General features: G+C 40.0%; 2 protein-coding genes across 2 annotated transcripts; both read left to right on the forward strand.

Moving 5' to 3' along the window:
* The first annotated feature begins 77 nt into the window (after nucleotides 1-77).
* Nucleotides 78-3,973, forward strand: LOC137979045 (somatostatin receptor type 5-like). The gene is made up of 2 exons (XM_068826211.1): nucleotides 78-360; nucleotides 2,929-3,973. Exon 2 carries the CDS (start codon nucleotides 2,991-2,993, stop codon nucleotides 3,894-3,896), a length of 906 nt encoding a protein of 301 aa, XP_068682312.1. The 5' UTR covers nucleotides 78-360; nucleotides 2,929-2,990; the 3' UTR covers nucleotides 3,897-3,973.
* A 4,682-nt stretch (nucleotides 3,974-8,655) lies between these two features.
* Nucleotides 8,656-10,267, forward strand: LOC137979054 (uncharacterized). The gene is made up of 3 exons (XM_068826223.1): nucleotides 8,656-8,950; nucleotides 9,089-9,222; nucleotides 9,636-10,267. The coding sequence occupies exons 1-3, from the start codon at nucleotides 8,656-8,658 to the stop codon at nucleotides 9,870-9,872; spliced, it is 666 nt and encodes a 221-aa protein (XP_068682324.1). The 3' UTR covers nucleotides 9,873-10,267.
* Nucleotides 10,268-13,351: the final 3,084 nt, after the last annotated feature.

The raw sequence follows: 13,351 nt of genomic DNA on the forward strand, positions 1-13,351 counted from the left end.
AACCTTATAAAGATAATTTATGTAAATCGCTAGAAGCTTCGGTTGCCCAAAGAGACTACTCATCTTGTTTACGTACGAGCAGCACATCAAGAAACAAGGTGCTGATACAAATGATGTACAAATTGGAGAAAATTGATGGGCTTCGGAGCGAAATTTCCTCGAAGAAACTGGATTTATATGCATTACGTGGGCTGCCAATTTTCCATAGCTTTAAAAAGAGAAGCAGCTAACAGCTTTCTCGCGCATTGCTGGAAAATTTTCCCTAGTTTGTTTCCCTATTCTGTCTGTGTTCACTATTCGCGTCTATTGTGCGACTGTTCGATCGAGGACCACGGTTCAGTTTTGACTATTTTCACCAAGGTGAGAGAAACTGTCGTTCGTGTTCTATCCTGAAATCGTTAGTGTGAAATACTTGTTTTCTTGTGTTTCACTTTCTCTGCTATAGCAGAAATTTAGCGTTTCTCAGCAAACGTTTGAGGAACAAGGAAGTCCGACAAGGGTCAAAGGGTCTGTTAGACACTTGAAAGCTCCAAGAGAGGCAATTCATTGCAAGACGTTTGAGGAACAATTCAACTTTTGAAGGAACAAGCTTATTTATCTTAGTTACCAAGCAACAGTGAGGAAACTTGAGCCTGGTTTCCATATGATTGCAGACGATCGCGGATTGCATATCGCAAAACGTTTTTCGATCGTTTGCGATGATATGGAAACACACATTTGCGATCGTCTGCGATCCTATTCGCAGACTATCGCAAACGATCGCAGAAGAAAGAACCATGTTCTATCTCCTGCGATCGTCTGCGATTGTCCACGATCAATTGCGATCGTGAGATCATATGAAAACCAAAGTTCTGCGATCTGCGATTGTAATGTATCCCATAATACCATGAATTCAATCCCCATGATTCAACGCTCGCACTTTTTTTTTTTTCTTTTTTGTTCAATATCCTTTATTTCACATACAACTTCAATTTTACATTTGTGTGTGTGTATGTGTACCTGTCAAACTTACTTACAAGATAATTTCCTCTTAAACTGACTCCTCAAGTAGTCACTTAAAGTAACTCTTCATAGGTTTTCCATTTATTACGAAAAATTACCATTCTATTGGATTTAAGTGCGATTTGTTTTTCTGTTTCGTATTTATTTTCAAGAATTTTCCTGGAGTGGCTACCGGACGGTTTAATCTCTTTTCGCTTACAGCTCCATAAATAGGTTTTCCCTAAAATTACTAGTACATAATTGAGTAAATCCATCCCCTCCTTCAGGATTCCTATCATCACATCTTGCAGCAAGAGGCAATTGCAACTACTAATGTTCTTTAAAATATTCAATGTATCATCCATCCAAAAAGAGTATGAAAATTGGCAACTAAACAATACATGGTTTGTAGTTTCTGTTGTATCATGGCAAAAGGAACAGTTGGGACTTGGAATATAGCCTATTTTAAAAAGGATATCCTTGGTGAAAAGAATACTTCACCAATGATTACTATTTTTTTTCTGATTTCAATAACACTTGTTAAGATCTACATTTCCCGCATAATCATAAACCGGGGCAAAAATACCTTTGAATTAGTAGGCACCGTCCTTACGTTATCAAGCCACAGAACAGTAACTTAGCGAATAAGTCAGTACCACACGAATTTTAACAGAAAAGTTCATCAATACGCATGAAAGCAACATTTTGGTTTTGGTTTCGAATTGAAAATGAAGCAAAATAGTTATAGTCTTCAATCGTTGTTTCGTATTCGTGTTTATAGGATATTTATTAATAAAACGGAAATAACTCGAATGCTTCTGTTTAACTGAGCCAAAACTCATCCCTCGACAAGCTGTCGAGATAGCCGCGAGTGAGACCTCCGTTTGAGGTATTTATCTTCTACTTGAGAATCGTTAGCTATGTCATTGTTACTAGGTATTATAGTATCCTTCAGAAAAAATGTAGCTATCATGGTTCGAAGGGTATATTTCTTGTTCTCCGACAAAACGCGCCCAAAAAAGCATACTTTTTCAATAGAACTATTGGTCCAGGAGTGGAAACGCCCGGAAGTATGATTTTGTAGCGTTGATTTTCGAGATCTGAACAAGCGCTTTGGGTTTTTTGTGGTGTGCATGCCTGGAGAGAAAAATTCGTCTTCCGTCTTATAATCAGTCCAATCGTTGTTGCAACTCATCTCAACTCATCTTATTTTGGTTCGCTGACCTATTAATTGATTAATATGAGCGTGCTGCATCTGATACAGACACAAGACGTTAAAAGTAGCCAAAAGGAAAGAAAAGCAAAACATAATATTAAATACATACTTAACTCTATTGATCTGAGCTAAACGTGACATGCACGATGAAACTGTTTCTAGAACATGATTACCAAAAGTTAAGTTTGGATCCATATTTACACCAAAGGTCTTTAGCGGTTAAGTTGTTGCAGGTGAAAGATCCTTCCCGAAAAGTGACAGATTAAAATCATCATTCACTTTTGCAATGTTTTGTCTACTTCCAAAGATCATTAATTTCGTCTTGTCTGGGTTCAAAAGTAGCTGGTTGTTATTTTTTTAAAAAAATTTGTTATCATAAAATGTAGTGATAATTGTTGATTACTGCTCATCGGATACTGTTGGGAGGCACCCTAATTGTAATAGGCGACTGAACTAAGAGGATTAAATGTGTTTTCAAAACCCTGGTGGGCCAGGCATCTTTTCTGATGAAACTTTAACGAAATTTGCAGATTTCGTTACAAAGGCAGCATTTTCTCCTCAGTTATTTCAGTAATGACCCCAAGAGTTAGTGCGGTCGGAGTTTTGATCCCGCGACCTCCCTCAGTGCACGGGTCCATTGTTCGAACTGAGCTACCCTAACCCTAAACCTTTAACAAACTGTAAGCAAAATGTGTGAAAATAACTTTTACTATGTGTTGTTTCTTTAACAGGTTAGCTGTTGATTATTCTCATTTGCAAGGCGCAGTGCAGTTGAGACACGTTTCCTTGCAAGATGGCATTACCTAAATCTGTTTGCATTCCGATGCTTGCTATACAAATGACTGAGATTGTTCTCATTGTAATGCTGAATTTTATCACCGTTCTCGTTTTTACAAAAACCCGCTTTCTTCGTAGGCGTAGACTGTACTTGGTGCTCAATCTGGCGGTTATAGATATGTTGGTTGGGGGATTGTCAGAAACGAATATTTTCCTCAAAATAGGAAATCTGTGCCACATCTGGAAAGTACCCGTTCCGGGAAACGACGAGCGAAATTTATGTACTTTGCACTTATTATTTGTCATCGCTTCCGTGACAAATCTTGTTGCGATTGCGATAGAAAGGATGCACGCAACGTTTCGCCCGTTAAGACACCGCTTCATCAAAAAGCGGACGTATAGTGTCATTATTACCGTAATTTGGGCCACAGCCGCCTCACTAACAACTGCTATAGTCTTGACGACGGACCCGGACGACACAGAATCTTTACTGATTTATTACGAATTGAATTCATTTAATGCGATTTCTCTTTTAGTAATCTGTGCTTGTTACGCATCAATTGCTATAAAAGTTCATCGCGGATTACATCTTCTGCCCCATGGTGCAGTGAGTAGAGAAAGAAAATTATCCAAGACATTGTTTATACTGACTGTTGTATCCTTACTTATGTGGCTACCATTTACCATAGGCTCGTTTCTCCAATTCTCCACTGATATTTTAACTTCCTTCCTTATTAAGACGAGAGAGCTTTGGTTTAATTTTGTGTGCATCGTTCTCTTGTACGCCAACTCTCTTTTTAATCCCACTTTGTACGCATTTAGACTACCAGATTTCAGAAGAGCTATGATTTCACTCTTTTGCCGTGCGCGCCAGAGGCGAGTCGTGCCGGTTTTGAATCAAAACGTAATGCACAGGGTCTGAAATGAAAAAGCAAAAGTCTATTCAAGTAATACTGGAAATCATGTATCGCGTAATTAAAGATAACTTCAGCTAGACCTTTTCAAAAGGAAATAAAAAGTAAAAATGATTAGACAAGTGTATCGCTTTTTGGTATATTTGTAAGGAAAAAAATCCTTGAAGATTATTATCGATGAAGTCCAGGAATTCCTGGTATCTATCGTCGAGCTGTTACCCTGCGAGCAGTTGGTTTCTCCTACGCTTCCCGAGAGAGAAACCACTGCTAGCAAGCGTTAGTTTCTTTGAGTGAGCCGCCGTCCAGCGCCAAGGACGAATAAATTAAATTTGAACCGGTAAAACGAGTTAGTTAACTTGTTTTGGCGCTTGCGCGTGCATTCAGCTACAAGTAACTGCTGCGTTTTGGCGAGCCTGCTGTGTAGGGATTTCCCACGAAATAAGACGAAGGGCAAGAAAATAGCGTACATTATTTCCCCTGGAATGTAAGATAAGATCTTTGAAATTCGGGACTGTGCTTTCTTTGGCGGTGTTTATTTTTCAGAAACCACACATGTTTAGTAAACATTGCAGTTTAGAGAATTCGACCAAACCACTCGAACCATTCCAGTTTCCCACCCCCTTCAATTTTATATCAAACCGTTCCTTGAATTGCGCAAATCGTGCAATGGAACGGTTATCTGTGCACAGATTTCATTATTCGCTTTAGCAATTATTGTGAATATGCAGACTCTTAACACATCTAAATAAGTAAAGCCTTGTGCAAATGAAAAAACTCGGACAACGTTTAACCCGAAGTCTCTTTTATTCTATGGATAATCTAGTATCCACTGGAGCCTCTATCTTTGCTTTTTCTACCTTTATTTATAAAATAATTAGGATAGTACGCGCACTCTCATTGGTCAATAGCTGGGTTTAGATGAGAGTATGGAAACACGACTGTGATGTCACACAAATTTTGATTGGCTATAAAGTCGGACGCGCGTTTTAATTGGCTGGTAGGAAATATGAGCGTGTATCAAGGAAATCTGTTTGAATCAAGAAGTAAAAAAACCAGCATTTACCCTCATTTGTCGAATTATCTTTGAGGAATATTTTATAAAAGCAATAGAGGACTTTTTTCCGTGTTTCCGTAGCCTCATCTAAACACTCGGGGAAGCTGGGAGAATTCTCGACAATTATGCAAACCCTCGACTGCGTCTCGGGTTTGCATAACTGTCTCGAATTCTCTCAAGTCCCCCTCGTGTTTAGATGAGGCTATGGAAACACGGAAAACGTTCTCTATTGCTTAATTGGTCCCTCGACTGTTCTTGCATCCCTTTTGTTCATCTTCTTTTAAATCCTTCCGATCTAAGTGATCATGGAGGTTTGAGAGATCCACATTAGGGACATTTAAATTTCCCAAACGTGTGACAACATCCTTCTTCACTGCTGTTACCAGTAGCTCCAAATCTCAACTGTATCAAAGGGGGATCAAAGGAAAGTAAGACACCACTGTCCTCACTCCCATAACGTGTTGCCATTCCTTTCGTAGTTACATCCTCTCCTCGACTCGGGTCTGCGTATGAGCTGAGTGATGAAACTCGACATGAGCATTTGTTATGATTGGCAGGTGTGGCCCCTCCCAGTACGTCATTTTGGTCCCCGTTCGTGACATCCACCACGCAGTGTCACCGACAAAAATAAGAGAACCACGAAATTCCTACTGGATAAATTCTCGTGCTCGCAATGATCTAGGTCAAAAAAATTGGTGATACCTGTTCCCAAGTAGCGGAAGTTGGGAATGTAACTTCCATCTGCTTCATACCCAATAGGCCATTTCCGAGTTCATGTCTGCCTCCTCTTCAAAGCGAGTCTAAGTGCGAAGTTTTTGTGATGATAATTGGTTCTACTTTACATATGAAAGAAAACTAATTATCACAAGAAAAACTTCGCACTTAGACTCGCTTTAAAGAGGAGGCAGACGTGAACTCGGAAATGGCCTATTACGTGCGCTCTATTTTCGCTGTCGTGACGAAATGACTGTCATCCCAACTCCATGCTCATCAGTCATGTTACAAAATATAGTGAACGGTCTGTCCTCCATCGCCATCAGGATCGATAACATAGAGGCCACTTGTGGCCTGTGGACGGTAGTATTTTACTTCATTGCAGGATTTTTCTAAAGGACCGGGAAATAGAAACATAATGTATGTTACAATTATGTCTACAAGGTTTCTAGGCGTAACACTTTTTTGCCAATCCTTGATCAATTGCACTAGACAATGGGGCAATACACAGCCATTACCACGACTCCTGGGATTGGCTCGGAAAACAATAGACCCAAATAAACAACCAATCAACGATGGACCCTAACCCTAAAAACAATAGGACAATCGCTTAGAACTTTATTCAGCATTCTCTTCAGTCCTTAGAATTTTTTTACCGCAAAAATAAAGTTATAGAGCTAATTTTTGGGAATCTTAAATTCCTCCACTCAAACACCCTCAGTTTTCTATTTTTCAGTGAAAGATGTTTTAGCTTGTTTACAGGAATCCTACTGGATGCAAGACGCCCTTCTCGTAACCAGATCCTTGCATCTAGTTTCTGCACGCAAAAGGTAAGAGCCCAGGGAATAAAGCCGGAAGTTTTCGAGGGTGCTTAGTAGACGACAGAAAGACATAAGCCCTAACTGGCGGTCTCAGTCCCGGCCATATTTTTTGAAATAATTATCATACGTGGGTCAAATATAGCTTACCTTTTCTTCACAAACAAGGGATTGACGGCATTTTTGCATTTTTTTTACTTGGTTATTAAATTGTCACTCTTTTTATATTTAAAAATTATTACGTAAATGCCGGGATTATTCGTACATGCAAGTAAGTAATGCTGCGGTAGATTTCGTTGATAGTGACAACACTTGTCAATGTTAACTACAGCAACGCCGTATTTAAGTCAGTGGGACTTATTTTAGTTTGTTCAGGGAATGAAAGTATCGTCAATGTGCCGAAATAAAAGAAGGTGTAACAGAAGAAAAATTAGTAATCCGTGCATACGGCGAAAGCTACTGAAATTTAAATTGACCAATCAGAATTCAGCGAGCGAGAAAAACTGTGCTACCCGACGTACAACGTCTTGTCAATTGTTTGCAATTAAAGGGTCAGAAACGAACGAACGTCTGGTGTACTTGTTCTTAGGCTGTTATTTGTTCTTTTTCTAACTATGTTAAGACGAATTCAGTATGATACTTTCAAGTGTAAGAAGACTTCAAAACTGTTTTGAAAATGTATTTATTTTTGTTAATTCGCAAAAAGAGACTTTGGTGGCGTCCTTTTGACAGGGTAGAGCGACAACAACGTCGTTTGCGCACAGAAATGCATCGTTCCCGGTGAAAGGGAAAATGATTGGCAGGATAGCAGAGTTTTGACTGCCGCGCGTACTGCGGGCGCGGGTTCCGTATGCAAGGATGGTAATAGGACTGAGTGGAGCCCAATTCGGTCTGTAATCATAAAGTGATAACAAAATCGGACAAATTTTGGAGTCTGTACACTGTTTCTATGGTGATTGAAACCAAGGTTGCGATTGGTTGATTTAAACTACAACTTTGAATGTGATTGGCTTATTGAACTGAAATTACTGGATTTTTCTAAAACCAATCACAATCGAAGAAATTGTAATTTTTATGATTAAACAAAACAAATTGGCACTTAATAAGAGTCCGTCTGGATATTTAAATTAGGCTTTAGATTCTTGATGAACATCCGAAAAATTGCCCTGGCACTTTCTTATGTCTGGTTGCTGAGCGCAAAAATTCGGGAATCAGTAGACATTTCTTGGAAGCTCTATAAATACTAATAAGGGAAGGTACGTTTTTTATTGGTGGGGGTGGGCCGGGGTATTTTAGAATTTTTTTCCAAAACAGTCGTAGCCCTCCCACTTCCTGGAATGGATTAATGCATGACCCTTCAAAAAAACCCAAACAAAAACATATGGTCCTCCCCCACCCCCCTCGCCCTATCCAAGACAAAAATAACCGGAAGTGGAAATAACAAACTGGAAGTGTCACTCATATAACCATGTTCATCTGCGCACAAAGTACTTAATTGCGTGGCGTGTGGTTGTACGGTGAAAACTTGAAAATAGGCAAGGATGTACGAGGAATAGAAAGAGGGAAATGTGCTTGTGGTGAATGCGAGGATTTCATGAGGTCTGATGGAGCAACTTGTGGCTGTTTGCCGACTCAACATTCTAAAAAGGATGCCCGCTACTCCTCTGACTCAGTTGATGGCACATCGGCTAAGGGAACAAGTGAAAGCACAGGTCCAGAGAAGAGGAAAGATAAAGACCTAGGGTGGTTCCCGAACCCAAAGGGCAAATATAGTGATGTAGTAGATCGAGTTGTCGGTTCAAGTTCGAGTACCTTAAGTGACGAATCCTCACCTGAGACTGATTTTATACCAGAACCCCGCGCGGAAACATCAAAATATGGGTGAAAGCGGGCACGGGTCGAGAGAGACAATTATGTTAGTTGGGAGAAGATAGTTCTTTGAGAAGTAAATTTTTCGACACCTGTAAAATAAATATATTTTCCGCTGGTATTCCAAGTAATTAGTTGCGGTGTTTTCATTTCACACCTGCCGCACCCACTATTGTGCATTCTGTTTTTCATGTATGTTAGGATTGGCCAGTTATTAGTATTTATACCCTCCGCTGTCTCTTGAGTACCATTCACGCTTGCGGTTCCATACAGTTTATTCATCTTTCTGCTTTAAGCCCATCTATTCGTGTGATGCCCAACGACCAGATACAGAGCGAAGGTTCGTCCGCTTCGGCTGAAGTATTCCAAACGTCTTCGGGTGACAGTGGAGGCAACTCAGCAGCCGTTGATCAAGTCTTTTCCATGTTCAAAGATTTTCTTGAGAAAAAATTAGAAGACAAAGGAAAGCAAATCGAGCATAGAAGTAAGTTAGATAAAGAAGTTGTGCAGCTAAAGTTCAAAGGAAACCAGAAACAATTTGAGCTTAATGCCGAGCTGGATACCATTTTGGAAAGTATTGAAACCGAGAGCGAAAGCATCGAGCCAAAGTTGTCGCAAATCAAGAAGCTTTCCCAAGAAGGCAGGCAACGTATTCGAAAGCGGCAGAAGCTGATAAAAATCGCTGATAAAAGCATGGACGGCTGGCAGGTCGTAGCCGAGTACGAGTCAGACGAACTTGCATCGGCTCCGAAGATGAAAAACGTCTTAAGAAGGCAAGGGAAGCTGCGAGTCGCAAGAGACGCCAAAAAGAACAACTCTCCAGTGATCGTGGAAAGAAACCAAGAATTGCTTTGGGCACTGATAATCAACTTTTTCGTGGTATAAGATAAAGAGTCTCCTCTATACTTTGTATGTTCATGGGTGTTTTGGATACGCTTGCGCATCCTACCATATTTCTCGTGGCATTTGTTTGTATTACGGGAATTTAAGGGTAAAATGTTTTACGTTCGTTTGAGCGAAGCGAATTAGAACGTAAATATATTTTCCGCTGGTATTCCAAGTAATTAGTTGCGGTGTTTTCATTTCACACCTGCCGCACCCACTATTGTGCATTCTGTTTTTCATGTATGTTAGGATTGGCCAGTTATTAGTATTTATACCCTCCGCTGTCTCTTGAGTACCATTCACGCTTGCGGTTCCATACAGTTTATTCATCTTTCTGCTTTAAGCCTTCCCCCCCCCACCCCCACCTCCCGTTTACTACAGGTTTCGTCATTGCCTTTATCTTTCAGGCCGTAGAGACGCTTTTGGCGACTTCTTCCGCTGTTTCAAATGCGGCAAATTTGGACACTGGGCTAAGCACTGCCAATCCTTGTTCTGGCCGGGAAGTTACCAGCCCCTTAGCTACAATTCTTTCCCTGGAATCTCCTACAACAAGCCAACCTCAGGCCAATCAGCTCAACAAAAGCAATGATGATGCCTTGGCGCAGGTACATCAGTTTACACAGGATTACGAACTTGAAAGCTGACATTCATTACGTGTTAAGGGTAATCTGAAGAATAATTTAGTTTTCTGCAGATCTATAGGTGCTCCGGATTTCATTTTGTCTATTATTGAAAATGGCTACAGACTGCCATTCATTAGTTTTCCGTTGGCCGTAAAACTGAAAAATAATAAGTCGGCTTGTATTTATGCTGTTTTTGTGGATCAAGCTGTTCTTGAGCTCCTTAATTCAGACCGGGTGCGTTTGGTTAATGAGCAGCCTTTTGTTGTAAATCCTTTGTCAGTTTCTGAACAACCATGCGGTAAGAAGAGCTTATTCTCGATTTGCGTCATGTCAACAAGTCATTAATTAAGCAAAGTGTTAAGTAAGAGGACTGGAAAATTGCTATGTCTTATTTTGTGAAGGGTGGTTCATGTTTTCCTTCGATTTAAAAAGTGGTTACCATCATGTAGACATTGCACAAGAGCACCAAACTTTTCTGGGGTTTTCATGGCGTGCGCCCGATTCCATTAAGGAAATATTTTGTTTTTTCTGTGGTCCCGTTCGGTCTGTCCTCTGCCCCTTGGGTTTTTACTAAGGTTTTGAAGCCTTAAAAAAAAAAAAAAAAAAAAATGTTATTGGAGAGTACAGGGTCTTTGTAAAGCCATCTTCTTGGATGATGGTTGGGCGATTGTTCAGGATAGAGAAAGTTGTCTCATTAAGGCCCGGGCTGTAAGGGCGGATTTGTGCAACGCAGGTTTTGTTGTCAATGAAGATAAATCGGTATGGGAACCCACCCAAGTATTGGACTGGCTGGGTATTACCTGGAATGCTGCATTAGGTACTTTTAAATCGTGGAAAGGAGAATTGTTAAGATCATTAACTCAATTGATCATATTATTGAAGCCGATTTCAAAGTTACCGCGAAAGAGTTGTCTTCCTTCACAGGTCAAGTTATCTCTACCTGGCCTGTAGTTGGTAACATTGGCAGGATAATGACCAGACATTGAGTCTTGTCCACCGCGTGCAGGGATAATTGGGATTCTATATCCCTTCTTGACGATTACTGCAAGGAAGAACTGTATTTTTGGAAGGAAAGTATGGTTAATATCAACACTAGGTATTGCTTTGTAAGTAAGGTACCAAGTTATTTTGTGTATTCTGACGCCAGTTCCACCGGAGGTGGAGCAATTACTGATTTTAACAATGATTTTGTGTGCCACAAAACGTGGTCGGAGAACGAGAGAGGTCAAAGTTCAATGTGGAGAGAACTGTCTGTTATTGAGTTTCTTTGCAATCAGTTGCCTCAGTGTTGGATCACATGTTAAGTGGTTTACGGATAGCCAAGTAGCTGCTCAGATTGTTGAAGTGGGCAGCATGAAATTAGGTTTGCACAAATGGCCAGAGGGATTTTTGATATTTGTATCCGATCGGGAATTCATTTAGATGTACAGTGGATCCCTCGCACTTCGAATCAACAAGCTGTTTATATAAGTCGTTTAATTGATACTGATGATTGGCAAATTACTGAAGAATTTTTTCTTTTTCTCGATGGCTTGTGGGGTCTGCATAGTGCAGATTGCTTTGCAAATTATTATAACCGCAAGATCCCCAGGTATTTCTCGAGGTTTTGGAATCCCAATTCCTCGGGTGTTGATTTTTCTTTCAGTCTCTTCGAGGGGAAAATTGCTTAGTAGTCCATCCAGTTGGTATCATCCCACGCGTATTACATTATCTTAAATCTAAAAATTTACTGATTAATTTATTGGACGGTGTGTCTACTAGCCTATGTTTTTTCAGTTGTTGGCGCTGGCCAAGGCAGTATGCCGTTTATTTGTAAGGCACTGGCCTAATGTTTGGTCTGTCATTTCATATGGTGCTGTCCTAATAGGAGTATAGTTGATTTATGTGGCACTGGCCTAATCAATGGTTGTTGATCTACGCGGCACTGGCCCATACGATCATTTAACGTCTTACGTGGCACTGGCCTCATCAATGGTTGTTGATCTACGCGGCACTGGCCCATACGATCATTTAACGTCTTACGTGGCACTGGCCTCATCAATGACTGATTTTTGTACGGTTATTAAAGGATGTTCTGTCTTTCTTTTGTTCTTCTAGTATGTATGTTTTGTTCTTGTCTTTACAGATTATGCTATCAAGTAATTCTTGGAAAGGCTTTCAACAGTTTTCTTCAATCAACGTTTATGAAGTGCTAAATGTTATGTTGAAGTCCAGGTCGGATTCGACCACTAAAGCTTACGTTCGTGTTATCAGAAAGTTCTTGGACTGGTCTAAAAGTAGACAGTTCAACATGCAGTTACCTTTTCCTCTTAGTGTTGTTTCTCTATATTTGTTTGAAGTTCAGCAGTCTTCCGCTTCTAGCTCCTCAGTAATTTTAGCCCATGCGGCCCTTAAATGGTTACATTCTTTTGTCCCTAGTTTGGATCCGTAATCCTTTAGATAGCGAATTTTGCAGAAATGTCGTCGAATCCGCTAAACGCCAGAAGTCATAGCCAGTTATGAAAAAGAAGCCTATTTCCACAGAAATTATAAGGCGTATTTTAGATATTCATAACAGGAAAGATGCTAATTTAAAGAATCTCCGTATTGCTGCGTTGTGCTCTTTAGCCTTCGCAGGGTTTTTTCGTTATGACGAATTATGCAATATCGTTCCGGAGCATATCGAATTTCACAGCGATTATATAAGAATTTTTGTGCCTCGTAGTAAGACAGATGTTTATAGGGAAGGGAATTTCGTCTATATTAGTGCATCTGGATCTAAGTACTGTCCTGTTGGTGTTTTACAACGTTATTTAGATTTATCTGGTATTGACTTAGACAGTCCTCCCCTTTATTTAGACCAATTGTTTTTCACCGTAGTACTTCTAGCTATACCCTGAGGAGCGGAAAGATTTCTTATACTACCTGTAGAGATATCTTAAGGGATACCTTAAGTCAGCTGGGCTATACAACCCTAATGTTTAGGGTCTTCATAGTTAAAGATCCGGTGGCATTACAGCTGCCGTACGCCAAAGTAGGAATTCGATTCCAGAAAGACTACTTAAAATTCCTGGTAGGTGGAAATCTGATTCTGCCAAGGATATGTATGTTGAAGAAAGCCTTGAAAACAGGTTGCATGTAACTAAGTATTTAGGTTTGTAACGTATTATGGAGCGTAGATTAGTTTCTGCATACAGTAGTATCTAAAAGAGTTGTAAAAAAAAAAAAAAAAAGTGCAGTAACAATTTCTTTTTGTAATTTCTATCTTATAATAAACTGTTTTGGATACGCTTGCGCATCCTACCATATTTCTCGTGGCATTTGTTTGTATTACGGGAATTTAAGGGTAAAATGTTTTACGTTCGTTTGAGCGAAGCGAATTAGAACGTAATTTAGATTAATCTCGACTGGTAGCTTTGCTTGTATATACAAAATAGAAGCGACATGGAGTAATTTTTTCCTTGCCAAAAAAACCTATTACCCTCCCCGGGTTGAGAATAAAACAGGTTTGACCCTCCCCA

This window comes from Montipora foliosa, chromosome 1 (genome assembly GCF_036669935.1).
Source record: "Montipora foliosa isolate CH-2021 chromosome 1, ASM3666993v2, whole genome shotgun sequence".
Lineage (NCBI taxonomy): Eukaryota > Metazoa > Cnidaria > Anthozoa > Scleractinia > Acroporidae > Montipora > Montipora foliosa.